The 27,982-nt window shown below is 45.2% G+C and overlaps 1 protein-coding gene across 3 annotated transcripts; it reads right to left on the reverse strand.

Annotated features, from left to right (window-relative positions):
- Nucleotides 1-422: 422 nt before the first annotated feature.
- Nucleotides 423-27,982, reverse strand: NR4A3 (nuclear receptor subfamily 4 group A member 3). Of its 3 annotated transcripts, XM_068671296.1 has the most exons (9): nt 27,501-27,982; nt 25,525-25,686; nt 23,110-23,173; nt 22,153-23,039; nt 20,157-20,286; nt 19,021-19,193; nt 13,724-13,923; nt 12,315-12,493; nt 423-2,632 (listed from the first exon to the last, which is right to left on the reverse strand). In XM_068671296.1, the coding sequence occupies exons 3-9, from the start codon at nt 23,132-23,134 to the stop codon at nt 2,370-2,372; spliced, it is 1,857 nt and encodes a 618-aa protein (XP_068527397.1). In that variant the 5' UTR covers nt 23,135-23,173; nt 25,525-25,686; nt 27,501-27,982; the 3' UTR covers nt 423-2,369. The 3 variants fall into 3 exon arrangements, with proteins under 3 accessions (XP_068527397.1, XP_068527398.1, XP_068527395.1); XM_068671297.1 differs by lacking the exon at nt 23,110-23,173 and having other exon boundaries at nt 27,501-27,981; XM_068671294.1 differs by having other exon boundaries at nt 22,153-23,173; nt 27,501-27,981.

Below are 27,982 nucleotides of genomic sequence, written 5' to 3' on the forward strand. Positions count from 1 at the left end.
GCACACCGGCTACATGAAATCTCACGTGGGGCTCTGGACCTGCTACCTCCACTCGCATCCCACTGAATAAATAAACCTCGCTCAACGAAAAAGCAATTTCACCGTACTACGCTGATCGGCGTGAAAATGCATCGGGAGGGCCTGCTCGCGAGGGAAGAGCTCGCGAGCCCTCAGCTGGTGCTCAGCACCTTGCAGGCTTTGTCCCTAGGTAGAAGGATTTCTCAAAGGACCTCGTGTCTTACACAAGGAGACAGAAGTAAACATACTTTTGGGTTCTGCGTCTGTATGTTTCTGTATGCGCACATGTGTGTGAGTGTGTATATATATATATGTATATATATATATAGTATATACAAAAGCAAGTTCAGTCAAAATATATTTGTCTTGCTGGTCAGGCTTGTTACAGCAACCTACAAGAAACATTAGCTTCTCTGATATTTAATTATGCTATTATGTTTGCACATAAGCTTAAAAGTCAATACAAAAAGCAATACTTTTCCAAATATTATCTGCAGGTAAACCGGAAATATTAACTATAGTGATTAGAAGTCTGTTTCCCTATTGACACTACTATAAATCTTGATATAAGAATAATTTTTTCATAAAAGCACATCCAAACATAGTAAGTGATAAAATACCAGATTACTATTTGAAAACCATACAGTGACTCGATATCTGGGTTATCCTTTGCAGCAATTAGGCAATTCATTTGGCATCTGTTTGATTGTATAATTTAATTTCCATATAAACAGCATAGTTTAAAAAAAGACAAAAGCTAGAATGTTTAAAGCTAACAAAAGATACAGTGACATCAGGTTGACATTCAAAAATTTCCTTAGCAAAATGACCAACAAAATTTTGACTTAATACAGTGCATATAAAGTTTTTTAGAACTAAAGTTTTTAAATATTATCTGAATTTAGCAAAACATGAGCAAGATTTTAATATCAAAGTGCTAAACAGTACTGCCTTAGAAGTCACTGCAAATAAACTGTAAAATAACTCTGCTTGTGATTTGACAGATATTTTATATACAAATGGTTAATAAAAAGACACGCGCACGCTCACGCACACACACACACACACAAATATAGGTATATACATATATATATATACACATTATATATATGTATATAGTTTTCCAACTGGTGTATCTGAGTCAGTGTGAACACCCCAATTTGTTATCCTGTGTAACAGGGCTCCCATGAGCTGGCAGTCATTGCAATAAATACAGGCAAAGCCAATACAATATACCATGCATACAAACATTTATACAAATAAAGACACTATGCAACAAATTATTTCATATTAATATGGCATCAACAGTATAAACATACAAAAAGGAGTACGAACACGGAATGTTTAAACGCAGCCCACTATATCCTTCCTAGCACTTACATTCATACTATTTTACAAGACTTGCTTGTTCTTAAAAACCATCGTGCGTCTGTTTACTAACCGGTTACAAACGTTAAAGTCTAAAAGTGAACTATCCCTGATGCTGACCCTGTATGCTCCAGCCACTACTTACTCGGATGTCCTCGTCTAGGGAACAACTGAGCTGCAGTCGTTCCCGTGTCTTCCACAGACATTTGTCAGTAAGTCACGCTACATGGAATCAAGTTTGGAAAACTCTGTCGTGGTAAGTTAGTGCACGTAATTTTCTCACTTGGTTTCTTCCGTTTATTTTCATATTAAAATAAATTAGTTAATAAACAAGACTTAGTAAGACAGCACTTTAAAAAATTGCACTTGAACATGGGAGCTAACAGCCATTGTCATTTTGCTATATTGGATTTATATGAAATGTTCAATTGAATGTACTTTGTTAAAAAAGTGATTTTTTTTTGTTTCGATTGTGCTGATGTATGTGCCCTTGATGCAGGAAGTATGCTAAAGGTATCGTCACAAAACACATACTACCCTGGCAAACAACTATTTGCTGTTCTTGTTTTCAAACACACAGCTTCTACCATTTTATTCCTCATGTCCCATGAGGTGTTAAACAACAGGTTTGAAACAGTCATGTTAACCTTTTACTGCTGCTGGGATAGCATTGTCCAAAAGTGCCATATTAGCCATTTAAAAACCCCAAATCACACACGAAAAAAAAAAAAAAAAAAGAAAAAAAAAAAAACACCAACAACAACAACAGAAAAAAAAAGGGGGAAAAAAAAAAAAAGAACACAACCCCCAAACAGTAAGCCAGTAAGTTTTAGGCCTCAGGTTGTAAGGTCAAAGCGCCAGAAAAGACCTCATTTTAGAGCTGGAGCTGCTTTTCTGTTAAGTGAGGGCAGAAATGTTAGCTGTAAGTCACGATCCATTTGCCTGCTCTGGTGGGCGTTTGCCTTTCAGGAGGGTGGTTGGACTCAGAAGGGTAGGGTGTCCAGAAACAGCCTGTCGATAATGGAAGGGGCTGGCACCAAATCTTCCAGTTTCAGGTAAAAGATGCGCTGCAGTCCCAGTGTGCAGAGAGAGCGCAAGTCAGCAAGAACACCCAGTACCTTAGGCTCTGCGGACTCGAGCGGCTGTCCTTTGTTTTGGCAACTGAAAGTTAAGTGATCTTTCAAACTGCTTGTGATCTTGTTGCATAGCTCTTCCACTTTCTTTGGTTCTTTTAAGCCATGTCGTTCTGCAAAGCCAGGGCACAAGAAGAGAAACACAAACACACGTCAGCATCCCTGCTTCAGCTGGAGAGGACTAATTTTCTTTGGCGTAACCACGTACGTGGTTTTTGGTACTCAAAGCAAAAACATGTTTTAAAAAGTGTATTATTTCTTAGAACGGCTGGGGTTATACAATGCCACTTAACCTCTCTGTCACACAAAATAGGAGATGATAAGCCACCATTTCTTTTTGGCTGCAAAAAATGGGTAGCAGAGATGCTCAGCTAGGACTGAAATTCTAGTACCAGGAGCCCGAGCACCCTGCATCTCTCGCATAATTTCCATGATATGAGACAGAATTAATTGGGTGATTTTCCAGCAAAACTATCACAGGAGGTGTTTTGGAGATTTCCGTGCTTCCCCACCAGTTGTGAATGCTCAATAACTATGGCAACCATTATTTATTCAGTGAATTCAAGTGGCGATCGATATCCTTAGCCAGCTCCATCAGCGCCAGGCCCAGAATTCCACCAGGAATTTGCAGACACTCTTATGAGAAACTAAAGGCACCTCGCCATCCTTTGTTATTTTGATCAGCTCCTGCTTTTTAGTTTATTCATCTTTAAAAGGCTCGAGATAAAAGAAGCCTGGAAGTTAACTATTTTGCTTTGAGTGAGCAATGGCTGAAGTGAAAAGGCTGCTATGTTATCCATCACAAAAACCTCAACACCCCGAAAAGGAAGGGGATCTGGGGCTTGTCCCCCTTTGAATAGCCTTTTAAAATGCTACAACGCTGCTAAACACATCCACAGTTCTTTAAGCTTAGGTACAATGAATCAGATATGTGATTCATTCAAAGCAGCCTCTTTACTGGTACACGAGAGAGATAATTTTGTGTTGTTTGCTATCGAGATTCAGTGGGTGAATTAATGCAGCATTTCAGAAGAATAATCTCAAATGATTTTGTGAAATTTTGGTTTTTTCTTTGATTTGGAAATTCACAGATAAGAAAGAAGTGGCTTTGGAACAAAGTCCTGGCCATTTACACATGAAACAGCATTATACCAGGTAAGTTAACCTAAGAAAATGCAGGTGAAATTAATTTTAACCAACTAGACATGGAAAAAACAGTGGTGGCAGTGGATGAGCAGTGAGCAATTTTGATATCTCCTATGTTTGATGCATCTGAAGTTGTCTGCCTGCCCTAGCCCTCTCCCCCAACCCTGGTAGCCATGGGCCATGTTGTGCCCACAGCCACAAGTCCTGGTCCTCCCTCTTCACTCCAGGAGTAGCTGGCAATAGACATGTTCTCCGTCCATCCCCCTTATAAACATTTTTTTCTGTACATTTTTTTCTACTCCCAGAAGCAGGCGCAGCAGTGCCTTGCCCTGGTGTGTGTATATAGGCTCCTCACTGCCTCCCCTTACCAATGGCTTTGGCTAGGTGTTCTTGACAACACGATAAATCAGATACAGTTCAATGAAGGCAGTCAGAAGTGGAAAGGTTTGATTTTCCACTGATTTTCACCCATTTTACAATTTTACAACTTTACTGACTTATGCGGAGCGAGCTCCTGAAGAATACTACTTTGGGATCAGAGTCAGGCTGCAACCACGTAAATCTCTGGCCATTAAGTCTCTGAACCATTTAAGTACCATCATCTTTCCCTTCAAAGCAACACTCATCCAAGCAGTAACAGCTACTTCAGACATCTTTTTCACCTTGGAGGAATTAAAAAACCCTGTGTATTCTAAGTGCCTTGTTTACATTAAAACATGAGGAGTCAATGAATATTTAAAGCCTTTCCAGTAAATGGTGTATAGTGTAATTACGTAAACCTTAACTACACAGGTCACTGGGAGTAAATACTTAGGCAGATTCTGCCATTAAAAATCTTGGAGGATAAATATTTTATACAAATTTGAAAAGCTGTATTTTTTTTTTAAACCACTAGCCTACTGAGAGAATCTGCAGGACATTAAGTTAATCTTGCGGTCTTTGAAGAGTTTCCATATTTAATCTGTTTTGAGGTTGTTTCCTGGCTATGTTAGTGAAGATATCTTTATAGATCTACAGAGCTGAAATACTAGAATGGATCCAAAACTGACTTCAAAATAGCAGGCTACGTTTTTAGACCAATGCCTCAGTAGATTTGTGCGTTATAGCAGAGTACGGAAAATTATCTCTGGCTCTTGAGCACACAGTAATGTTGTTAACATTCCAGGCCAGAACTAAACAGCCTTTGTCTTACATTGACCAGTTCAGAAGGTTTCATGAACAAATTGTGTCTTTGACATCCAGCCACGAAGCAAGCCAATGCAAAATACAGCATGTGCAATGATTGTAATATTAGCAGACTTACTTTAAATAACAAAATCAAGGAAATTCCAGATTAAGACATACCACCTCCCCAACATGCTCTGTGGTACTACAACACGAAAACAGTCTCTGATAAACCATATTGTCCTCTCCTGCATAAATCACCCAAAAAATAGACTTTGCTACTTTCAAATCTCTACAAGTGTAATTTCTCACAACTGGAACTGCCTCACTGGAAGAAGGGGTTTTCAGTCTCCAACCCTCAAGGCATTCCTTGAGGACCCGTAAAGTCAAAGCTATCAATTCGTAAAGTCAAAGCTATCAATTCGGAAGCCCCCTCTGCTAGCAAAGGGTATTTTGCCCTGGCATTACCATCACAATCCGACCATTACCTCTCTTGGGTAGACTTGAGGATTCTTGGGTCTAATTCACATCAAAGATTTAAATCTAATAGTTAGGGTTCAAATTGCAGGAAACACATTTTCTTGCCTTTTCCACATGACCAGTGTCTTTTGGGCAAAGAAAGACCTGCTGTCTTTCTTACTTAACTGTATGGGAGCAGGATGAGGCACTGTGACAAGTAGGTGCCCCGTTTCTGAGATCAGTGGCCTCATAATCATTCCCAGTCTTCCACAGGATGTTCTTATCCACACATGACTGATAAGGCCAAGATTTATCCCAAGAAGGACAGCTAGTCAAAACTAATAGATTTTCTCTAACTGATCGAGGAGGTGTGTAAATATTATTGTATTCAGACTTTCTTATAAGGACAATTAAAAAGGCCTGGGTAAAGTGAATATAGGATTTCTCAGCCTTGTGTTTTAGGATATCATTGATTTTTGCAAGAAAAACGGTGATTTATGGCAAAGATGCTCTCCATAAGCCTGTCAAAATGATTCATCGGAAGTCTTGCCTCTAAAGCTCTGCAAACTTAGCAGCTCATTCTGGCAAACTGAACACGGCAAGTTTTTTACACCTTTCCCCTTTTCCCACACACAATTTCCAGGAATCTCAATGTGGCTCTGTGCTATAATTATGCTGATCAGCCAAAACTTGATAGGAAGAGAGAAAGAGAGCAGGGAAAGCTGTCACCAGCTGTGCTAGTCCTTCTCTCCCCAGTCTCCGTCATGGGGTGTATTACACCAGGGCTAGGCAGAATCAGTGCTACCTTTATGAGAAATGCTCTTGCAGAGTGCGAGCATTTCGAAGATCCTGAGGATCTGAGAGACCCTTAGGCTCCGTGCCCTGTGTTAGGGTGGGTTAGCTTTAGCTTTCATTAATTCTGAGGTGTCAGAAACAGTCCCACCAGACATGCACCAGATTAATGGCGCAGACTTAAAATAGGCCTCTTGATCGTCTCGGTTTCAATATAATTATCTGATTTTCTCTTCCCCCTTCACAATCCTCTTCCCCTTCTATAACTCAAAGAAACGCCAGGCTCAGTTGCCTGCAGCTTTCTGATCACCTTGCACGTTCTGGGTTGGACAGCAAGGCTGCAACTTGACAGAGCCAGGAGCATCCCCTTCTCTGGCCCATGCCCACCTTGCCTAACACTTCACAAGGGTGCCCAAGCAGGGAGCACGGACTCCCTGAGCTCCTTCTAGCATCAGTGGAAGTTTAGAAGATGGTTCAGATTTTAGGTGGGTGAATCGTCTTCAGGAGGTGCCCTATATTCCCCTCTGCAAGGTAAAAATTCCCCTCTAAAGCCTAGAGCTGAACGACCACAGAGGACATCAGTTTGCTCCCTCCTCCTTGAAGAAGACCGTGCCGTAAGACAGGCCACCAGTTGCTGCAGGAGGAGAGAGCTCTTGCCTCAGCAAAATGGTGGGAGGGGAGAAGGAGGAGTGAGCACTTCACTTCAGCTGCTGACAGTATTTCCCTCGTCAAAGTGGAGGGGGGAAGGCAGACAATGCAATCTGGAGGGATTTTTTTATAACCGGCTCTCCTACACTCCTCCAGTCTGCCACCTGCTTGTGTGTAGACCCAGCACACGAAGCACCCACTCCAGAGGATCCTGGCAGCAGGACTGAAGGGTATCTGCTGCCGAAGAGTAGGTGAGCCTCCCTTCCGCAGGCAAGTTGGACAAATCCATGTTCAGAAGGGAACTGCAGCAGCCGGACCCTTTTTAGCCAGCCTGGACTCATTACTGTTTCTTGGTATGACTGATGGTGCTAAAATCCGTGTTTGTAAACTGGAATGGAAAGCCCAACAGCAGGAAGGCAAACAAAACTCATAATTAATTGAAACCTCACAATATTCTTCAATGTTCTAGTGCCAGCCTAACAAAGCACTAAGAGTGTGAATAAGCCCAGTATATACAGTGGCTCTGGGCTGGTCTGTAAAATACTTAAAATAAAACATATGCTGAAAGAGCTTGGCTGAATTAGGGCTAGAATGCTCTGTACTCAGCAGCATCCCACTGAGAGTGTCAAGTGTGCAAAACAATAATATTTGGATGTGGAGAGAGAAAGGAAGAGGCAGAGGGGAAGAGAGAAGCAACAGGAGAGAGAAAGAAAACACCAGCAGTTTTAGAGCAGGAGGAAATTTGAAACTAAGCTGGAGCTTCAGATGATCTTTGCAGTAGCCTCAGTCCTTATATTTTGGCATTACAAATGGTCATTCGGGAGGTTAGAGGAGTGTTTCGAAAGATAGCCTGAGCTCCTATCTGGCCTATTCTGCAGAGCTTCACCATCAACACCGTGTAGGAGCTAGAGGAGGTCCGCATGGAGTGTCTGCACAGGAACACGTGTGATCCATGCACCTCACCCAACTGGAGATGCCACCATGGGCATCTACCACTGCAACTAATGACAGGACCTGCCCCAAGGCGAACAGAGCTTTCTGTCCCTGCTGACACTCTTCTTTAGCTCATTAGATCCTACGTCCCAACAGAACAAGTGACCCGCAAGAAAAAGAACAGGACAGAACTCAATTCTTGCTTTCATGGGGATGTGGGGTGAGTGTCTTGTGGCGTTTTCTAATTACTTTCTTCTGGCTGATGCTCAGAGCGCTGCTAATGTGCTCTGGAGGAAGTTGTGTCCAGCCCTTCTTAACCAACTGAGGGAAGTAAAAAAGGAGAAGAGAGACAGAGAGAGGAAGATCCTAAAGGAGTACCTTAAAGAAAAAAAAGATGTGCTTTGACACGGAAGAGTTTTAACTGTTTGCAAGCTGCCCATAATAAACCAGACGGCATTTCTTTCACTCTGGGTGCTCTTTCAAGCTTGCGTCCTATCTGAAAGGAATTGAAAATTCAGCAGCACTCCAGCATGGCATTTTTCTTTCTATAGAAGTTACTGGAAAATCCCAGGAACCACGAAATAAACAGAAAAAGCACAAATGTATGGACTTGCTAATGGATGCAGATTTACAAAATCTTTTCCTGTTTATCTTACGCTGTGTGTACCTCCAGCTCTACTCAAAGCAAGCAGTGAATTAGCGAGCATTGTAGTACTCGGTAGGTCTCCTGCTGTTCCCTTCAAGATTACTGAGCAAAATGAATGGCCATATATGCCTACAGCCATGCCCCTGTGCTGTCACCTGCAGCTGCAGCTGAGATAGGATGTGGAGCTTCGCAGCTCCAAGCAAGTCAGTAGCGTTAGCTAAAGGACCTTGGAACTACTGTAAGTGTTAGTGGGGAGCTGATTTGACACCCCAAAATGAGAGAACAGCCCTCGGTATCTTGGGACGTTGGGAACAGTGGGATGTTGTTTAGCCCCCAACACAAGCTTTAACATTTAGCCCCTCTTCCTTCACTGGGAGAGGGGTGTTAGCTCTCCCTGTCACCCTCACAGAACAGACAGAGGACCTATGAAAGTGCAGGGACTTCTCTTAGTTTCCTCCTTCACCAATACTTTCGATGACTAGCATATGAGAGGTTTTGTTTCCTAAGAGCACGTCCTCATTTGGGCTATGGAGAGCACTCAGGAAATCAAGCAGAACAAGCAGGTTATCACTCTCAGGAACATTTTTTGTACTAGGAGAGAGAATTTGTGAATTTGGTGCTACCTGAGATGCTGTACAGTATTAAAACCAGCTCTGACTGCTGCACATCACTGGGTTGTTCATTTTTTCCCTTTTTTTTTTTTTGTTGAGCAATCAAGTAATGAAACAGTGGCTAATGTAAAATGAGAACTGGAACAATTCGTGTAATAATGAAGAAAATTTTGCTCAAGCCAACATTTTGTTTTGCAGTGTTTCTAATAAAAGCCAACAACTAAATTCACAAAACAGCTTTCCTGCTTCTTCATAGCTTGCAGCCCAATGACATTAATGTTCATCGGGGACATGGGAGATCCGTGGCCACATTCCCTTCCTGTTGGAATCAGACCAGACACTGAGACTTGGGTGTCTCGCTCAGCACCAGCTTGTCCCCAAATCATCATACACAACGGCCACTCTGTGGCCCAAAAAACATGTCAAACGGCCTTAACACAAAAGACAGTGACACTCAATAGTCGGATATCCTATGTTCCTGGAAAAGGTCACTCTCTCTTGCTCTGACTCACAAAAAGGATTTGAACCAGGGTTTCCTAACTCCCTACTGCCTCCCATAAAGGAGAGAAGAGCACCTTCTCTGCAGGGCAACAAATGGCACACAAAACATCCACCTAACTCTAAGCCATGCCCCAAAACAGTTACTTGAAAATGTTCAACAGAAATCGGATTTCCAAAGTTCATCTTCATTGTTTCTTCCTTTTGGTGGGACTGTCTGAAAACCAGCACGTGACTTGTCATACTCAAACTGTTGAGAGGACAGGAAGCCATTTCTCGTGGGATGCAATATCAGAGGCAAATCTCAAGATTTTCCTGATTATGAACAATTCAAATATACTACCATTGAGAAATTCTCAAAAGAACCACTGCCCCAGCTTTTTGGGCTGTGGTGCTCCCTTAGCTATAGTTACCTCATTTCCTCTCTCATTTTTTATTTTTTAATATTGTTCATCTTTATGCCATGCCATCCATTTTCAGGTGGCCAAATTTCCAACTGAGTCCCTAGGTTAGCTAAGTGCCCTTGGAGATCTGAAACCTGTGAATATAAATCAATAGACACGGGAGCCTTGGACTGCATGAAGGCGTACTCTGACCTCAGGAGCAAACCAGCAGAGATACACTTCCATGGTAAAATAAAAGCACAAATAGAAAACTACGTTAATTTTAAGCAACATCTCATGCAGGGGAGAAAATCAAGAAAAGCTTGGCAAATGCAGAAAACCTTAAAGCTTTTATGGACAGAAATGCTTTCCTTTTAAAAGCAACAATTATTTCCATTTGATTAGAAACTTTGGGAAGACTAGTACAAAACAGCAAACTCCTGACAGGGCTGTTATCAAGGAAAGGATGAAATGCGGGGCTTTATCAATTAAGAGATGTTTCTGTTAAATGCTGTAGGACAATCTGAGCCAGCCACTGGACAACCTTGACTCTTTCTGTAAGGGAAACCAAACAGTGTCTGACTGAACACAAAGTAAGACACGGCTTTGTAAGGAGAAAAACTTTTCTTCCTATAGAGTAGCTTTTCCTATGTTCACATGGAGAGTTTGTAGGGGATCCTATTTATCTACCTATATCCTCTCAGTCTTCAGGAAGATAACCAGAAACAAGCTCCATAGATATATATCTATCTAAAAAGACATACCTAACTTATAGTAAATAGCCTAAATCAGTGACAAGCACTATATGTACGTGAGCATATATGCCTGTGTGCAAATATATGTGGAGAGAGACAGCGACTGTCCTTGATTTATAGATATAGAAGTACATATGTGGACATCTTGTACATCTATATTGTATTTGTTTATAGGCATGTATGCACACACATCTATATACAGATATTTGCATTTATATTACCTATATTTAAGCATATCTACATGCTTGCGTGTGGATGTTTATACACAGAAGTCAAAAATAAGCTGGGAATGTTCTTACTCAATTTAACATTTTGCTCATTTTGGAAACATTTCATGTACAACAAAGTAACCCCAATGAGTTATTTTGGACTTAAGAGTTTCATCAAAGACAGGAGAATCTGGGCCTTAATTTAGCATTTCCGAACTGCAGAAAAAATCAACATCAATCAATTAAAAACTGAGAATACTTCTGTTAAGAAGCCAAGAGTTAACGTTACTCCATGTAGAAACTAACCCCTCACTCAAATGCAGGAGGGAACTGTACGATCTAAACCCTGAAGCCAAAATCTTGGCACCACAAATGTCAGTGGGAATTGGCCAATTTATAGCATTGTTTTGTTTCTTTTTTTTTCGATTTGCCACTGAGTATTTTATCTCAGTGTTTCCCAAGCATCAACTCATCCTAGGTAAAATGAAGACTGCAGCTGATTTTGCTGAGGCTACCGCCTGCAAACCGGTGGCAGCCTGAAATGCAGGAGGAAATCAATATCCATCCCAGCGGAGCTCCTAGCATCCCTGGGCAGACTGAGCTGGAGGCATGCTGAAGCACCAGCACGCACGGACAACACGGTTGCAGTGCCTTTCTGATAGCCCCTTTCCTGAAGCGAGCGCGAGGCTTTCAGCAGTGATGACTGCTGCTCTGACTTCTGCTGTGCTCCCATGGCTCGTCAGGAACCCTCTCCCCCAACCTTTCTTCATTCTGCCAGCCATGCCTCTTAAAACTACCAAAAGCCCAAAGTACGCAGCATGCACTTCAAGGGGCTTTGTTGTCTCAGGAATGAGAAAATGACACTTCATAACATTATGTTCCCCTGGCTTGTACTTCCCAGCCAGATTTGGCAGGTTCTTACATTGGTTCCCTGCTGTTCACCCCATCAGGCAGAAGGGGTGATATGGTCACATGCACACGCAGAAGCTTTTGTAAAACTGCAGAAGGGACTTTTCTCTTACTATTCTCCAGTTTTCTCTCTCAAATAAAAGCAGGACACGGAATACCTATCATACCTTGGCTCCCCAAAGCAGCCTGCCTGCCCTCATGAAGCACTCTTTTTGGTCCAGCTGCCTTGCTGAGTGGTGAGCTATAGGAGCTGTATGGCTTCTAGCTCTCAAGCCACCCCAGTATTAGTATTCCTATGCAGAAGACTTATCCCTAGCCATCTCACTGGGCTTTTCTGGGAATTCAGCACGTATTTCAAATGCTTTTGTGGGAGCTACTCAGTTTGCTTGGAAGCAGTTTGCATTTTAGAGACTATTCCAAGAAAACAATGAAACCATGAAGAAATAGAGAGTTAGATTACGCTTTAATAGGTGTATCTGACGGTCTAATGTTACAGTCCGCAATTTCAGTATGGTCGTTACAGTGCTTAAAAACCACACTCACTTTACCTGGAATATTGCTAAGTTAACTGAAATTGCTTGAATCTACATCAAAGTAAAGTGATAAGAGTCTGAAGCTTTCTATCAACAAAGGAGCACTTACCTGTAATCATAGTTAGAGCTGATAAACTTGCTAAGGCTGGGATATCAAGGTTAAGGCTCTTTAAGTTTAAGGAAAAGTCTTTAATTGAGTCGAGCCACTCCCCAAATCCACGAAGGCACTGAAGTCTATGAAGCACAAGTCCATTGCAGAATACAAACTTATCCTCAGCAGTATCAGACCTTGAATAAAAATAATTGAAAAAATTATAAATGCATCCTCTACTTTACAGCCACATGCATAACCAGTATTGAAGTGTCTGTCATTTAAAATCCAAGGCATATTATCCTGAGACATATGTGGGCATTCACGTTTGACAATATGCTTCTCCCCTGGGGCAGAAGTACAACAAACAAGCTTCTATGATTGCTTACTTCGTAGAGTTATAAGCCTGAGGTTAGCTGTAGCATGTGGTGTAGGCTGTCTAATTAGTTAAGATTTTGGTCCTGCCCAAAGGCATAAACAGAGAAGACATTTTACATTAAATACTGTATGTCTGAGCCACAGGAACACTACGTGCATGCGTTTTGAAGCACAAAACTAATAAAAACTGAAGAAAGAAGAGATTCTGCAACTCTCAGCACTTATTTAGTCTCATCTGTATCTTTCATATTATTAAAACCGATAGAGAAAAAACAATGGAAAGCGCGTGTAATAATGCACAACACATAACATAATAGGCTCTTTTATGTGAAAACCTGTGTGCAGGAGCGGTATTACAGCCAAGCTCTCCTCTCCTCCCCACCCTCCATTGCCAATATCCCCGTTAAAAGCTGCATGCAAAGGTCATTTTCAACCTAAAGAAACAAGGGCATAATTCAAATCACCAGCTTGGAATTTCCCCAGTCCCTGAAAGTGTCTTTGGTAAAACGTCTTAACTAGTGCCAGACTGACAAATAGCACCTCACTCTGCTGAATGACTTGGTATTAAGAAGAAAAACAATCTGAACAAGATTTTAAAGCTTCTTTATCCCTTTCAAAAACAGACTACAAAGATGTGCATGCACAAAAAAAATAAAGGGGGGGGGGGAAGAGGAGGAAAAGCTTTTATACTAAAAGTGCTTTTCTATAGTTTGTGCTGATGAGTATGAAGCAAACTTTCTCAAATCGTACCCAAGGATCAATTTTGATTACTAGAGAAGAGGATGTGGTATATCAAATAAAAAGAAGCACATTAGTGAGAATTACGCTCTCTTTTTAAATCACTGTCTTTTTTTTTTTTTCTTTTCTGCATTTTAAAACAAATTAAACACCATATCCTGCGGATGCAGACATTGCTGATGTTTTGTTTGTTTGTTTGTTTTTAAATTGACAGTGTTCAAAGGTATCACCACATTTACATTTATTCCTTAAAAGCATTCAGACGGATGATTTTTCACATCAGCTCAAGAGGAAACGAAATAAATAGTTACCTGATGGAGAGTCTTAGTACAAACAGCTCCAAAAAAGCTGATTCTATGAGTAATGTCTGATCTTCTTTTGGGAGGTCAGTAAATCCTGGAATTTTTTCTGCCCAGCCTCTAGATATGTCAATGGAGGCAGTCAGAAGATTATAGAACTGTTGTACATGTTCTGCATCTGTGCCTGCAGCAGCCTGATCAGTGGAACAGTACTAAAATGAAAGCCACAGAAAGCAACGTTACACGCATTATAGGGCACTCGGAGAAACAGGCAGTGTTACCTGCCCCACAACATTCCCTTCTGTGGCAAAGCTTGGCATTATTGTCAAAGGCAGATGAAGCAGGTCTCCGTCTAGCTACCTGTCTAGCTACCTAGAGGCGTTCTGCTACTCAGATGCATATGGCAAAAATATTTCCACACTTCGAGAAATCGCTTAAAATTCATAGGTAAAATATTATCACATTTTACAAGTGCCTATAAGCAATTAGTAAACACAAACGGCAGCCTGGTGGGTAGGATAATTTTTAACACAATAGAGGAGGAATACTATTTAACTTACTACAATTAAACAAATTTCCCATTGATGAATTTGTCTCGGCACGTCCAAAATGCAGATTTCTTCCCCAACCTCTCAAATTGCATTTTATCTGACAGTGATAGAGACATGCAAGATAAATCATCTTTTATCTGACACGTGCAGCATCGCTTCATTTGAATACAGAATTGGTTGAGAGTAAACCAGCTGCCCCGTATCACCTCTTATCCTGCAGATGGAAGCGTTTCAGGTTCAGGAGAACCTATTATCCTGCTGACGCGGCCATAACTCTTCCAGACAACCCCTCGACAGCCTCAGCTTGCCTAACTTCCCCACGACCCCCTGACAGCTCCCTCCCTGCTGTCTCCTGCTTCCTCCCCGCCAGATCCCTGTCACTTCCCCGGCACTGCTCTCTCTCTGGCAGGAAATATAACGGGAGTTTTCGTGGCTTGGTCTGATTCTGCACTTGGGCAGGGCGGGAGCTGAACAGTTAGGAATTTATTGAAACAGCAGCTTCCCCATCAGACACCGCGTGGGTTATTTCTGGGAGAGGCTTTGCACAAACGCTGCCTCTGGGACTCGGCCAGGAAAAGTTGGGGTGGTCCCCATCGCTGCACACCCTCTGGAAACTACTTTCCACGTGCAGTTAGGGCCTGAGTCCATCAGCCTGAAGGTTTTCCTAGCATCCCAAGCCAGAGGGGAGGCAGAAAGACCCACAGCCCTTCTCAGTAGGTAACAGTGCAGTGGGAGGACCTCATTACAGGCATGCCACTTTGGTGGTTGCTGTTGGCAGGTAAGGGATGAAGGACACGGTTTCACAGTCTGATTGATCATTGAACCACAGCAAGGATTTTACAAGCCCCAGATACCTCTGGGGTATGGGTGCTAGCCCTGAATGACCCCCTTCTGCTCACTACCTACATGACTTCTGTACGGTGAGCTCAGCAAATGCAATGTGTGATCGCTCTGCTAAAGTTCACGAGGAGCCAAACTCTGCCCCAGCTGCCCTGAAGGATGACAGCGAGGCAAGAGGAGGCCAAATACAGACGGGATGGGGAGCAGCAGTAGACAATTTGTATGCTACTAAAGGCTTATTTGTTCAGTCCTCCACCTGAATGAAGCAGATGAGGAAGGCTCAGGCAGTGCAGAAGAATACTCCTGGCACTGGACTGCAGCAAGATGCACCAGGGTGGTTAGTGGGCAGAAAAAATTGAGTGCTACTTCAGACACCTTGCACCCCCTTACAATTAAGCTAAGTGAGTGTGAGGAGGTGGGCTTTTCCCATCAGCTTTTCCCACTCATGGCCTTCAGCTCCTCAAGACTCTGGGAGACCTGCTCTGCTGTGCAGGAGCTGAGCTGCGACTCCTTTCTATACAGGAAAATGGAAAGTTTCGGCTGATGGAAATTCCTGCCTTGCCTACAGGCAGTGTTAAGGCAAAGTGTGTTCTCGATCCTCTGATCAGTGAAAACGAGGGAAAAGAAAAGGAAAAGAAGAAAGATACTACCCTACATTCACCCAAAATGTAACTCATCACAAGCTGACATAATTACGCCAGGTATTAAATTGCTCTCAGTATTCATGAAGCATTCCTCTGGCAAAAGTACGACAAAGTTTTCACATTGTCTAATGAAGCTGAATGCTACCCTGTCACATAACTGAATGTTACAGTGCTGTATACCCCACTGGGCCACTTAATTAGATTGAATGCACCAAAAAAATAATTTAACCTGTATTTGTTGGCACAGTTTAGCCCATGGGAGTGTTTTCAGAAGACAGTAAAAAATTACAGGGAGCCGTATAGTTTTGAACCACAGGAGTATATCACTGCTTTCTACAAAGAGTAGTTGAAATAAAATATTATTTACATTCAACAGTCTTATGAGTATGTAAGGAAGCACAAAGCATATGTATGGCTCTGTTCTGTGCCCCAAATCTTTTTCTTTTTCCCCCCACATGGTTATTTCATTGAGGAGAGGTGATATTTGACCTAACTTCTGACCAGGACAGCTGGTAAGCCTGGAGGGGCTGAGCCCTGCACGGCTGAACCTGCCAGAGGAGGCTGGAGGCGCTGCTGGGGAGAGCCAGCAGGGAAAGCTCTGCCCTACTGCCCTCAGGAGTTCAGGGATACCCGACTTACACAAGGGGGAGATGTGTGTGTAGCCAGCAATGTTAATTTATATGGCATATCTAAAAGCCTGGCGTTGCGGAGCTTGATAGCACGATGCAGCCCTACCCTTTGCCTGCTTTACAACACCTTCATGGACTGCTGTAGCTGCAAAAGTCTAGCAACGTTGGCTCAGCATATTTACAATCCGAGAAGCAGAAGCCATGCTTCCTTTTCCATGCGTCTCCCCTTCCTGTGTCCGAAGCATGGATTTTTGCTTCATTTTTGGCCGGGGCTTGGGGTGGGATTATTGGCTGAATGCCGCGCTCCCCCTCCAAAAAGGCAACATTTCTATTTCGGTCAGTGGCTGTTTTGCCCGAAGAAGGACGGCAAGGTACAGGGTCTGCTTCTGCTCTCGCTTACTGAGAAGTCTAAACTCATGGAATTGTACCAGTAAAACAGGTGTGAGACCTGACCACGGCCCTTGGCCTTTAAAGAGTTCATAAACCAAATTCTCTTCCTAGCAATTGCTTTTTGAAACCAAGTACCTAAATATACCATTGCTGTGGGCTGGTAAGTTAAAACCAGTGCTGAAAGGAGAAGTAGCGATGTTCTCAACAGAACCGGTTCCACTGTGTTTTGCTTTAAAATTTGTAGGTTGTATGATTTAATTTTATACTTCTGGCGTAGGTTGTTGCGTTTTTGGGGAGGGAAGGGCTACACGTTCCCCTCTGAAACTCTTCCTAGTATTTTTGCAACAGGCCAGACGACGTTACGGCTTGCAAACATGAAGACCATGCTAAACATTAAGGTCGTGGCAATGGAAGTGTTAGGACTGACGCCAAGCCGGGTTTCCAGATCTACCCATTTGTGGTGCACGGCAGGGTCACGGCCTAACCGAGCCTGCCGCAAGCCGGTCGTTACTGGCACAGGATCCTTTGCAGTGATTTTTTAGCATTATGGTCAGATTCCTGTATACTTCGTTTAGTTAATCTCAGCTTTTACATGGTAGTCATTCCTGATCTCCCTTAACTTTTTTTTTAAAAGTATAAAGTTTATGAAAAACATACGAATCTATTAATTTTTACCTTAATTTCGTATTATCAGTACTGCCAAGCATAACAGACTAATACTTTTTATGTAAATAAAAACTTAGATATTAGTAGGTCCTAAAACATAATCATACATGGTCTTTTAGCTACCAAAACTAAATTACTCTGCTGCCAATCCTATGCTTCCTGTAAGGACCAATAGGACTGTTTAGCAGTGAGATCTATGGGCTGTTTTCATTAGAAAAGAAATAGCTACTGTAGGTCAAAGAAAAAAAGTCACATAAAAAAAAATAAATCAGAGTTTTCATCTAATTTTGTAATTTTACACCTGTAAGCAAGTAGACGAGGCTGGACATTGTTTTCATGGACTGGGCTGTCTACTCGTGTAACTCTGTGGAACCCAGTAGATTCCTGCCAAAGTGCACAGTGCTTGCAGAATGACCCCCTGAGACCTTCTGGGTAAGTTAAAATATACATAAGTATGGCCAGAGTATTCTCCCCAAAAAGGCTGTCAGGCACTAAACCACAAGATTCATACTATTAATCAATAAAATTCTAGAGTTATATACACACAATTGTATACAGTAGCTTGAGGAAAAGAAGCTACAACACGCTTATAATTGCTAAATTACATATGCAAGCATATTCTAAAATAGAATATTTTTATATGATTACAATAAAATATGTTTTAGTATTAAATATTACTTAGCAACAAGTGATAAATGGCCAATGTAAATGTTGTCTGAATACAGCTGTATTTTTCACAGTCTGAGGCTTAATCATATTTCATTAAGAGGGAGGAATTTGATCTTGTTTTTCCTTAGCTGTATTTTTTTCTTTTCATGTATTAGCCTACCTAAAAGTGTATTTTACAAGCTATTTCAATACTGCATTTTAATAACTACAGAACAGTTTTATAAAGCTTTCAAAATATCCCATCAATATTTAAATGGCAAATACTATACAATAAAGAACAAGGTCACAAAAATATATAATATGTGGCAAGGCTTTGCTGAATTAATCTTTTAGAATTTTGATCTAATGGTCTGTTTCACAAATGTGAATTTTGCTTAACAACTATTCATGCTGGCGTATCCTAAGCCAGACCCTGTCCCCGTTTAAATAATGGCAAAATTCCTGTTGATTTCAATATAGATCCATCAAATGTTACTTTATGTAACCTTTATAGCATACTGGGAAAGTTCAGTTAGATTTTAGCATTCGTAACCTGAAACTTAAGATACCAGCCAGATGGACACTACCGAGTTTGGTAGATTAATCGATCGTTTTGTAATGGCTGGTGTTCTGGCATAGCCTTTTGCGAGAAGAGCGCTCTGTTTGCCCGTGCATTGTTGCCTTCGCTCACCCATGTGAGCATACAGCAGCTAACCTTGTGTTTGAGACCCTGACAATGAACAGCCACTAACACTGATTTCCAGCTCACCTCCTTTCCCATCATTATCCGCCTGCCATGAATAGGCACGGCTGGCTGGGCAAACTTCTACTCTCACCCCAATTTGAGATTTATTTTCATTTTAGCAAACTGGCTGGTAAGTAGGAATGCGGTTCGTGACTCATTTCCATGCAGAAAACAAACAAAGAAAAGCGAGACATACTCTTGAATAGTCAAGCTCCCTGGGCGTGGAGTCGGTTAAAGCTCGGACGAGGGCGTTCATCATGCTGATGGGAGGAGAAGGCGGGGAGGGCTGAGAAGGTTCTTGCTGCAAGGGGCTCTTTGGTTTGGAAGGCAGCCGACCTCTTCTCCCTTTCAGGCTGTCCGTGCGGACAACTGCGTAAAAAAGAGGGGGATCAGTTGTGAGGACACCAGCAGACGACCGATCAGACCGAGCACTTGCTTCCCTCGCGATGGCCAGCCCAGCAAAAACAAGAGCATTCTCCAATTTCAGCACGTGCTACCGATGCCTTTGATCGCAGAGAAACACAAACGGTACCAGAAGGGCGTCAGACCCCTGGTCGTAAGCAGCAGCCTGACTGCTGAGTTGAAGCCCAGCTGTGTTCCCAGCGCTCGTGCTTTGTTTGCAGCACGCCTGTGTGCCCCTATATGTGCACGCACACGCACGGCTCTACTGCTGAAAGAAAACCGAACGTGAAACGCAAGTGCTACTACTGCCAGCGCACCTCCTGTATGGCAGGGTCTTTCTTTCCAAGTAATTTTAGCTTTCTCGAAGCAGCCGAAAAATATGTTCACACCATACAGGCTGTATTATCCACGTCGGTATTTGCAATGGGACTGCTCACACGGCATTACTCACGTACTTAAATATTTGCAGAATTGGGACTAATGAGTTGATCCTGTTTCCATTTAAATTAATTGCAAATTTACAATCAGCTTGTGGGAACGAGACAAGACTGTATGCAAAAATGCACGCACGACAATGACATGCAGCCCCCTGTGAGATAATACGTGGAAGCCCCCAGCACTACTGAACGACATTCCAAGTTCGTAAAGGAGACATTTTGGCCAGAGTCAAATTATCCTCTCGTGACCTTGCTGTTCTCGAACTCTGGGGTCCCAGAAAGTCTAGATATGATAAACCCACTAACTTTGGTGACAAGACAAAAAATAAATCAATACCTTATTACACAAATGCACACGTTCAGGGGCAAGGTAGGAATCCCACCACCGCAAAATTCACAGTAAAGACATCCATGTCCACACACACACACTCACACACGTACTCATTAAATGCAACGTTCCACCGTTTGGGATAATAATAGCAAGAGTCCTTACCTTCTTTAACCATGCCGACGCTGAGACACTTCTGAAACCGGCAGTACTGACATCTGTTACGACGCCTCTTGTCCACTGGACAGTTTTTATTTGCCAGACAAACATATTTTGCGTTTTTCTGCACTGTTCTCTGAGAAAAGGCAACAGAGAAATAGTAAACCGATAGTTTCGGGAACAACTTAGAACCTGACAAAATGTATTTTAATTACAACATGAAAAGCGACAGTGCAATTCATATAATTAGATAAAATTAATTTCCTAACACACTAGCCTGCAGGAAAAACAATTTTATTAGTGTTAGCTACTGACAATGAAAATCATCTAGGATTGTTCTGAAGCAAGTCTCTGGAGACAGGCAACTTTGAATGATAAAATCATATCTGAAATTACCAGGTCATCGCATCTACCTTTGGGGATTAGATTATCTCCGCTTTTAATATCCCTTTGGGAACAATTTTCTACTTGGTTCATTCCCTTGATTATTGCTGACCTTATTAAAATAAAATCAAAATGATCTGCGATGTACTTCTCTTGCTATCGCTATTGTTAGTCAAATACCACAATAACTGGTTTGGTTAGCCATTAAAATCATCGGGGAGAAAAATAAAAATACCAGAACCCTACAAAATATATTTAGTTAAATATTCTGGGAAAGCTAACCTGACCTGGGAAAAAGAAAATAGACAGAAGGATACTGTAGCTACATATATGTAATTAGCTCTTAAAGCAGGGTAAAAACTATAAGGAGAAATTAAAATTAGTAAAATCCTGCTGAGCCTTGGGAGATTATAATAGAAATTGTTGCAAAATATATACTATGCATTTCCATACTTAAAATCAAATACATCGATAAATAACTCAGCACAAAAAGAAATTAATAGGAAAGCCATCAGGAGAGGATCAAATTTATCAGTTCAACATTTGGTATTAAATCTTTCCCTGCAATTAAATTGATGGGAAAATGCTATTTTATGTTTTTGTTGAATTTCAAACAACAGCTTCGAAGTACAAGGGACACAGCAAGTAGTATTCATTGCACTTTAGAACTGAAAACTGTTTCACTTGAGAAATTAATTTTGCAGAATAAGCTCTAGCCACAGCTCCCAATGCAGGATATGCTATTAATTTCCATGGGGGCAGGATCAGGCCCAGCAGAGCTGCTATTTCCAGGCTGTTTGTGGTCCGTTTTCTAATTATTTTTAAGTAACAAGAGAGTTGTACAGGAGATGTGTATTTTAGCATGTTGCCAAAGGATTATAACGAAGTAATATTAGCAGTTCTATGTACAATAAATAAAAAAAAAAAAACACGCTGTGAGCCCTCCCCTACATCTATTTTTGGACTATTTTTGTTCCCATCGTACTTAGGAAATCTTTTACCAGAACAGGGGCATGACTACTATCTGTGCAGAAAGAAATGTACCAAACCAGCCCCAAATTTAACAAATCTTGAACCTATTGAACCTACTACCTAGACTGCCCCCCCTCCAAAAAAAAAAAAAAAAAAGTCTACACCAAGTGTTTCACTTAGGCTGTTTCTGAAAAAGAAAAAAGTCCTGAACTCCACCTAAATTTGTTGCAATTATGAAGTGCCCTAATCTAAAAGCAGAAAGAAATAATTCCAGTCTTAAAAGCGTAAGCACGTGCTCAGAAGCTGCCTCATGTAAAGGGGCAGTGCTGCTGACTGCCTTCACAGCCTCCTAAGCCACAAGGGGACACGGCGTGGTGTGGTGTCACTGCTCGGCTAGGTGCTTTCAATGGGCGAGACCTCGCTCGCTTCCTGAACTGATGAGGCAGCAGCCAAATAAAAGTTAAATATTTGGTTTTGCTCCGCGCCAGAAGTTGCCCTGTGGGCTTTCGGATGCATCTCGTTTCCAGCTAGGCTTGGTGTGGAGGAGGTCCAAGCCCTGGCACAGTGGTGGGGTCGGGTGGGAGGGAAGGGGAAGATGAAGGAGGCAGGGAGGGGAGCGAGACCCGCGTCCTGGCGGAGCTCTCACCTTGAAGAAGCCCTTGCAGCCCTCGCATGTCCGCACGCCGTAGTGCTGGCAGGCGGCGTTGTCCCCGCAGACGGCGCACGTGCCCTCCCCGGACGAGGAACTCCTGCTGGGCGGGGAAGGGAGGCCACTGCCACCGCCACCGCTGGCCTCCCCCATCAGGCTGGAGGTGGCCGCGTTGAGGCCGAGCGGGGAGAAGGCTAAGGTGGCTGGTCTTTTGGCCAGGGGGAGCCCATACGAGTGGCTCTCCATGGGGGCTTGGCCAGCCGCCGGCCGGTCGGGGCCCAGGGGGAGGCTCAAGGAGGCCGGGTCGTAGCACATGTGGGCGGCCGCCGCCGGCGTGTGCGGAGGGGAGTGCTTGAAGTGGAAGAGGGGGAAGCGCGGGGGCACAGTCTTCATGGGGGCGGCCTCCATCAGGTGGCCGGGGGGCAGGCAGGTCTGGGTGGGCTGCAGAGGGGGCTCGTCCCACAGGCTCTGGTGCGGGGGGAAGCCCGGCGTGGTGGGTGTGGAGGGCGGTGACTGCTTGAAGTACATGGAGGTGCTGGGCATCCCTTCGTCCGTGGAGGGCGGCAGCGAGGGCTGGTAGGTGGAAAGGCGGGCGTCTTCCATCTTGATGAGGGGCCTCTGGCTGGAGGAGGCGGATTGCATTTGGTAGAGGCAGGAAGGCTTGAGCTCGTAGCTGCCGGAGTAGCCCTCCATGAAGGTGCTGAAGCTGGGGAGGGAGGTGGTGGCGGTGGCAGTGATCTCGGTGCTGCTCAGGTCCATGGTCAGCTTGGCATAGTCAGGGTTCATGATCTCCGAGCTGTACTCCGAGCCATAGGCGTAGGTCTGAGCTGCATAATTCGAACCGGGCGGTGAAGGGCTATACTGCGCTTGCACACAGGGCATATCTGCAAGGGCAAAGGAGAAGATGAACAGCAAGCCCCACGTGCTGAAGACACAGTCCAGACTCTTGCTAACCTCTTTCCGACGAGCTTTCCCACATTTCATGGAGCTCGGTCAGACACCCGACTCCCACTCTCACCTGGACATGGGAAACAAAAATTAAGCTCAAGTCGTTCCCCTTCTATGAGGAACATGTATCAGGGATCAGCTGAGCATTAGGTATGAGGGAGCCTGCTCTCTTCTGCTTGCTGGGTCCACTCAAATTTATACCAGTGTCAGCGAGAGGAGAATCCATCTCCAGCCTGCCCTAGATCCGCTGCTTAATATACATAGGTGTCAATGAGAATTAGATAAGCGGAATGGGAACGGTTTATGGCTCTAAATCTATCTCTGTATGCGTGCGACCGTGCCATAAAATTTTCATGAAGGGTAAACTAGATTACCAAATGCATAATATTAAAACCGATATTTAGTTTAAAAGGAACAGCATCTACAGTGGATGTCAGAGGAACAGCTCAAATCACAGTATTTGCTACTTAAGGCTTGCAAACATCAATTTTGCTTACTCAACTCTGGGCCTTCAAAGCATATTTCTGGTCAGCTAATAACTCAGGGTTGGTGTCTAGCTGCTACTTTTGAGGCTTATCTGTAGTGGAACATTCTCCTCAAAAAAGTGAGCGGTACAACATATCCCTAAATTCGCAAAAATGTAAGAGAAAAAGTAAGGGGCATTTCAGTTTTTAAAAGAAAACGACAATGTAATTGTTTTTGTCCATTAGCTGTAAAAGTTAATGTGGTTCACTGGTAGCCGGGAGGGTTTCAGCAACACAGTGCCTGCAAAGATTTTTTTTTTCCCTCTTACATTTCCTACTAATCCACTATTTCCTTGGTTGCTCTCAAGAAACAATGGAGCCAATTCTGCAATCCACCTGAGGTTCACCTGGCCAAACAACGTGAGACTCTAGCCCAGAATTTGCAACCCAGACTAGAAGTGCATGGCGTGCTTTGGTTCTGCAGCAGAGGAATAAAATGCATCAATTAGCGCAAATACTCTCGTAAAGAGACCAGAAAAGTAAATATGGAGAAAGTGTGTATCAAAAGTCGGCGCAGTTCAGCTCTTCTTAATTGTGGTAATTTATATTCCTAAAGTACTCGACAGAAAATTCATATTAAAAAAAGAAAAAAAAAAAAGCCACATTAAAAATAATGGGGTTTTCCTCAGTATTTTAAGAACTCCCTTCACTTTTAACTTTTCAATATTCACTTGAACCTGCCGTGCAAGGATCCAAATAATAGGTGTCAGATCAACTTTCCATTCTTCCCTGCCCGCTTTGCAGATAAATGTAAGCCAAGCACCAGATTTCAATTATCGTGTTGTCACAGAGTATTCAGATCTTCCTTCTTCTCAAGAAAACATCAAAAAGTGGGAGAAAAAAATAGTGCTGTTTTCTGAAATTGCCAAGACCTTTCTGCTTGCAAATCCACGTATTTAGAGAAAAAAAAAAAAAAAAAAAAGATAGGACAACAACACTTCCACAAGCCTTGCCTCCCAATCTTATTTACGTATCTTCCCACAAAGGTCTCTTTTTCCTATCAATATCTCCGTCCGTGCCGTTCCCTGCACACACATTTCATGCCAAGCCCTATTACTATCATTTGTTTAGCTTAAGGACTGCCTGCTAAAATGCACTGATCAGTGCTTAATCGAACAGAAAGGGAAAGCAATTCCTTCCACGCGCTTCCACTGAGGAACACAACTGAACGAGCGGGCAGATAATGTCACACGTGGACGCGCTGATATGCGGCCCCAGGAAGGAAAAAAGCTTCTTGCTAGCTCAGAAAACCAGCAGGGATTCAGGGAAACAGATCGCTACAGGTTTGGGGGGTTGGTTTTTAATCTCCTTAGCAGGAGAGCTGAGGTGAGGGCCCTGAATTCTGCTCAAAGTGGGCTGAGAAAGCCTAAGTCTAAAATAAGTCTGACCTGAGGACAGAAAAAATATCCCCAACGTAAAGGTCTGGTGCGCTCTGCGCAACTCCTCCTACTTCGCCCTCTGCCAGCACCTTCCTCTGACTAATCCTAACCCCTACTTTTCCTCTCGGGGCACAGACGTTAATCACCCCGCAAAGTAAATAACCCGGGCTTTTCTCTTCTTGACCCAACAACGTTAGGAAAAAAAATAAAGATAAGGATAAAAAAAAAAAAAGCGGTACGGGAGGTTGGCTGGTGGGCGGCGTGTCACCAAAGCCCGGAGGAAGAAGGAGTGAAAAACCAGGGCAGGGATACTCGGAGGTATTCTTCTCATCCTATTAGTGGCATCCTTGCGAGAGAGAGGGAGAGCTGGGCGTGAGGGATGCCTGCAGCAGCATCCCACCCGGCGGCTCCCCATCCGCTCCTTCCACGTCGCTCGGGGGCGAGCCCGGCTTCAAGAGGGGAGCCCGGGGAAGGCGTAGGGCACCTGGCATCCCTCCTCTTCCTCGCCGGCTGCTTACCTGGCGGGTATCTTGCGCGCTGAATGGTGGGGCTGGTGGGGCGGGCGGCACCGGGCGGCGGCGGCGGCGGCGGCGGCGGGGGGCTCCGTGCCGGCTGGGACCTCTCTGCGGAGGCTGCTTGGGAGGCTGGCCTCGGCGGGGGGCGCTCTTCCGACCCGGGCGCTGCGAGGAGCAAGGAGAGAGTCAGGAGCCGGCTAGGGGGGGAGCTCAGCCCCGGGGTGGGCAAGGGGAGCGCCCCCCCGGCCGCGGGTGCCGTGCAGCGGAGGCTCCCCGTGGGATGCTCCGGCCCCTCCGCCCTCTGCGGGCTGCGACTCCTGCTCTCTCTCTCTTTTTTTTTTCCTCTTTTTCCTCTTTTCCCTTTTCTCCCCAGCTTTCCCCTTCCTCGCCTTTCCCCCCTGCCCTGCTGCCGGGCTGCCGGGTGCCTCCCCGGCTCCCATCTCCAGCTCTGCGCCCTCCCCGGGCGCGGGGCTCGGGATGCGCCCCCCTCCCCGAGCCGCCGGTTTCCTAGAGACACTCGGTGAGCTTTGAAGCACGCAGCACCCCTCCGGAGAGCAGCCGCCGGAGCCAGGAGCTCCGAGCCGTGAGGGCTGTAAATTAGGAAGAAATCAGCCCCCACTCCTCCCCTCTCGGCACAGCTCTTTTCTTCCTCCGTGCGCTCCGCATTCAGCCCCCAGTGCCACCCCTCCCCACCCCGTAAGGCGAGGAGGAAAAGCGTGAAACGCTCCCATTGTGACCGGGACTTCTCCAGGCGAGTTTCGAAACCTTCATTTACCCGGCAGGGACCGCCGAGGAGAGGAGAAAGGGGGTGGTGGTGGTGGTGGGGGGGAGCTCCATTGAATTAAAAGTTTCGAGCTCCGCTTCCAGCGCCGGTGCGCTCCCGGCTTTGCGCATCCCCTCCACCCCCTGCCGGAGCCGCAGACGCTCGCTCCCCAAAATCCACGGGGTTTCGGGCGAGTTCCCGAAAGCAACCTGCGGAGAAAAGCCTCTCCTGCTCGGGCTCGGTCCATTGTGCCCGCGGGGCCAGGCTCCGCTCGTACGGCAGTCTCCACGGAGGAGAGGGAAGCGGGGCGAGGAATGCGAGCGGAGCGGAGCGGGCCGGGGAAAAAAAAAGTTGGCGGCGCCTTCCCAAAGTTTGGGGGGTTTGGGGGGATTTATTTTTTTTTTCCGGAGAAGAAAAATTAAAAAAATAATAATAAAAAAGATAATAAAAAAAAAAAAGAAAAAAACCACCGAGCCCCACGCAGCCGAACCCCCTGCGGGGATCAGCCCTTTCCGCGCCTGCCTTGGGAAATAGTCTCAAAAAATAATAAAAAACAATAATAAAAAATAAAGAATAAAAAATAAGAAAATAAAAAGCACGCAACCAAACGCAAACGCCAGCTGCACCCAGGTGAGCCGCACCTCCGCCCGCGGCGCGCCGGCTATCGCGATAGCGCCGTCCCGACAGCCGTCCCCGGCACCAGGTCGCGACAGAGCGCCTCGCCGGCTCGCTCCCAGCCCGGCCGGCGAGCGAGGCGCTCGGTGCCCCGGCGCACACATCGCGGGGCTCGGGAGCCACCGGGGTGCCGGTGGCCGGTGCCAGCGGGGGGGCTCCGGGGCTCGGCGGGACTGTCGCGACCCTGCGAGGCGCCAGCAGCAGGAGCAGCAGGAGCAGCAGGAGCAGGAGCAGCAGCGCCAAGTTGTGCCGGAGGAAGGAGCCGAGCGAGTGCCATTCATCCCCGCCGGCAGCATCATTTCCATGACAACAACCAGCAGAAAGCCCTCGGTACCGGCTGCCCGGCCCGGGACGAGCCGGGGGACACCGGGGAGAGGGGACACCCGGGAGGGGGGGGGGACACCCGGAGCATCCCATCCCGGTGGCGGCGGAGCTGGGAGACGGGGAAGGAGGGGAGGGGATGGGAGGGAGGAGAAGGCGAAAGTTTGGGGCGGTCGCGGCGGTCCCCGAAAGTTGTGGTGCCGGCGGTGCCCATACGTACTCGCTTGCTGTGTGGGTTCCGTCTTTACATCGGGGTCCCCGGCGGCCGCTTCCTCAGCGGGGCGAGCGGGCGCTGTCCAGCGGCCGGGCGGCGACGGGAGCACCGCGGGGCTCGGTGGTGCCGGTGGCGGTGGTGGAAAAAGAAGAAGAAGAAGAAGAAGAGGAGGCTCCGGAGGAGGTGGCGGCGTTATCCCGAGTCATGGAAAAACGGGGCAGCCCCGGCAGCCGGGCGAGGCGAGGGGAGGCGAGGCAGGAGCGGAGGGGCGGTGAGGGGCTGCCGGGCGGGGTGCCCGGGGGGCTGCCGTGCGGAGCAGAGGACGGAGGCGCCTCTCCGCGCTGCTCTCCCGCTCCGTGCCTCCGGACGTCATTTATGTGAGAGCAGCCCTAGCGGCCTCTCCATAGAGCGGCTGGAATGCGAAACGTCAATCGTGACGCCATGGGAGCCTGACGCTGCTCGCCCCCCCCCCCCCCCCCCCTCCAGCA

Source organism: Anas acuta, chromosome 2 (genome assembly GCF_963932015.1).
Source record: "Anas acuta chromosome 2, bAnaAcu1.1, whole genome shotgun sequence".
Classification (NCBI taxonomy): Eukaryota; Metazoa; Chordata; class Aves; order Anseriformes; family Anatidae; genus Anas; species Anas acuta.

Excerpts from the sequence above, each read along its gene's own strand:
- NR4A3 (XM_068671294.1), bottom strand. The coding sequence starts at position 23,139 with ATGAAATGTGGGAAAGCTCGTCGGAAAGAGGTTAGCAAGAGTCTGGAC. Across the intron at positions 20,287-22,152 it reads GCTGCAAGGGCTTCTTCAAG|AGAACAGTGCAGAAAAACGC; the intron begins GTGAGAGCTCCG and ends GCCTTTTCTCAG. Across the intron at positions 12,494-13,723 it reads GTACTAAGACTCTCCATCAG|GTCTGATACTGCTGAGGATA; the intron begins GTAACTATTTAT and ends TTTTTATTCAAG.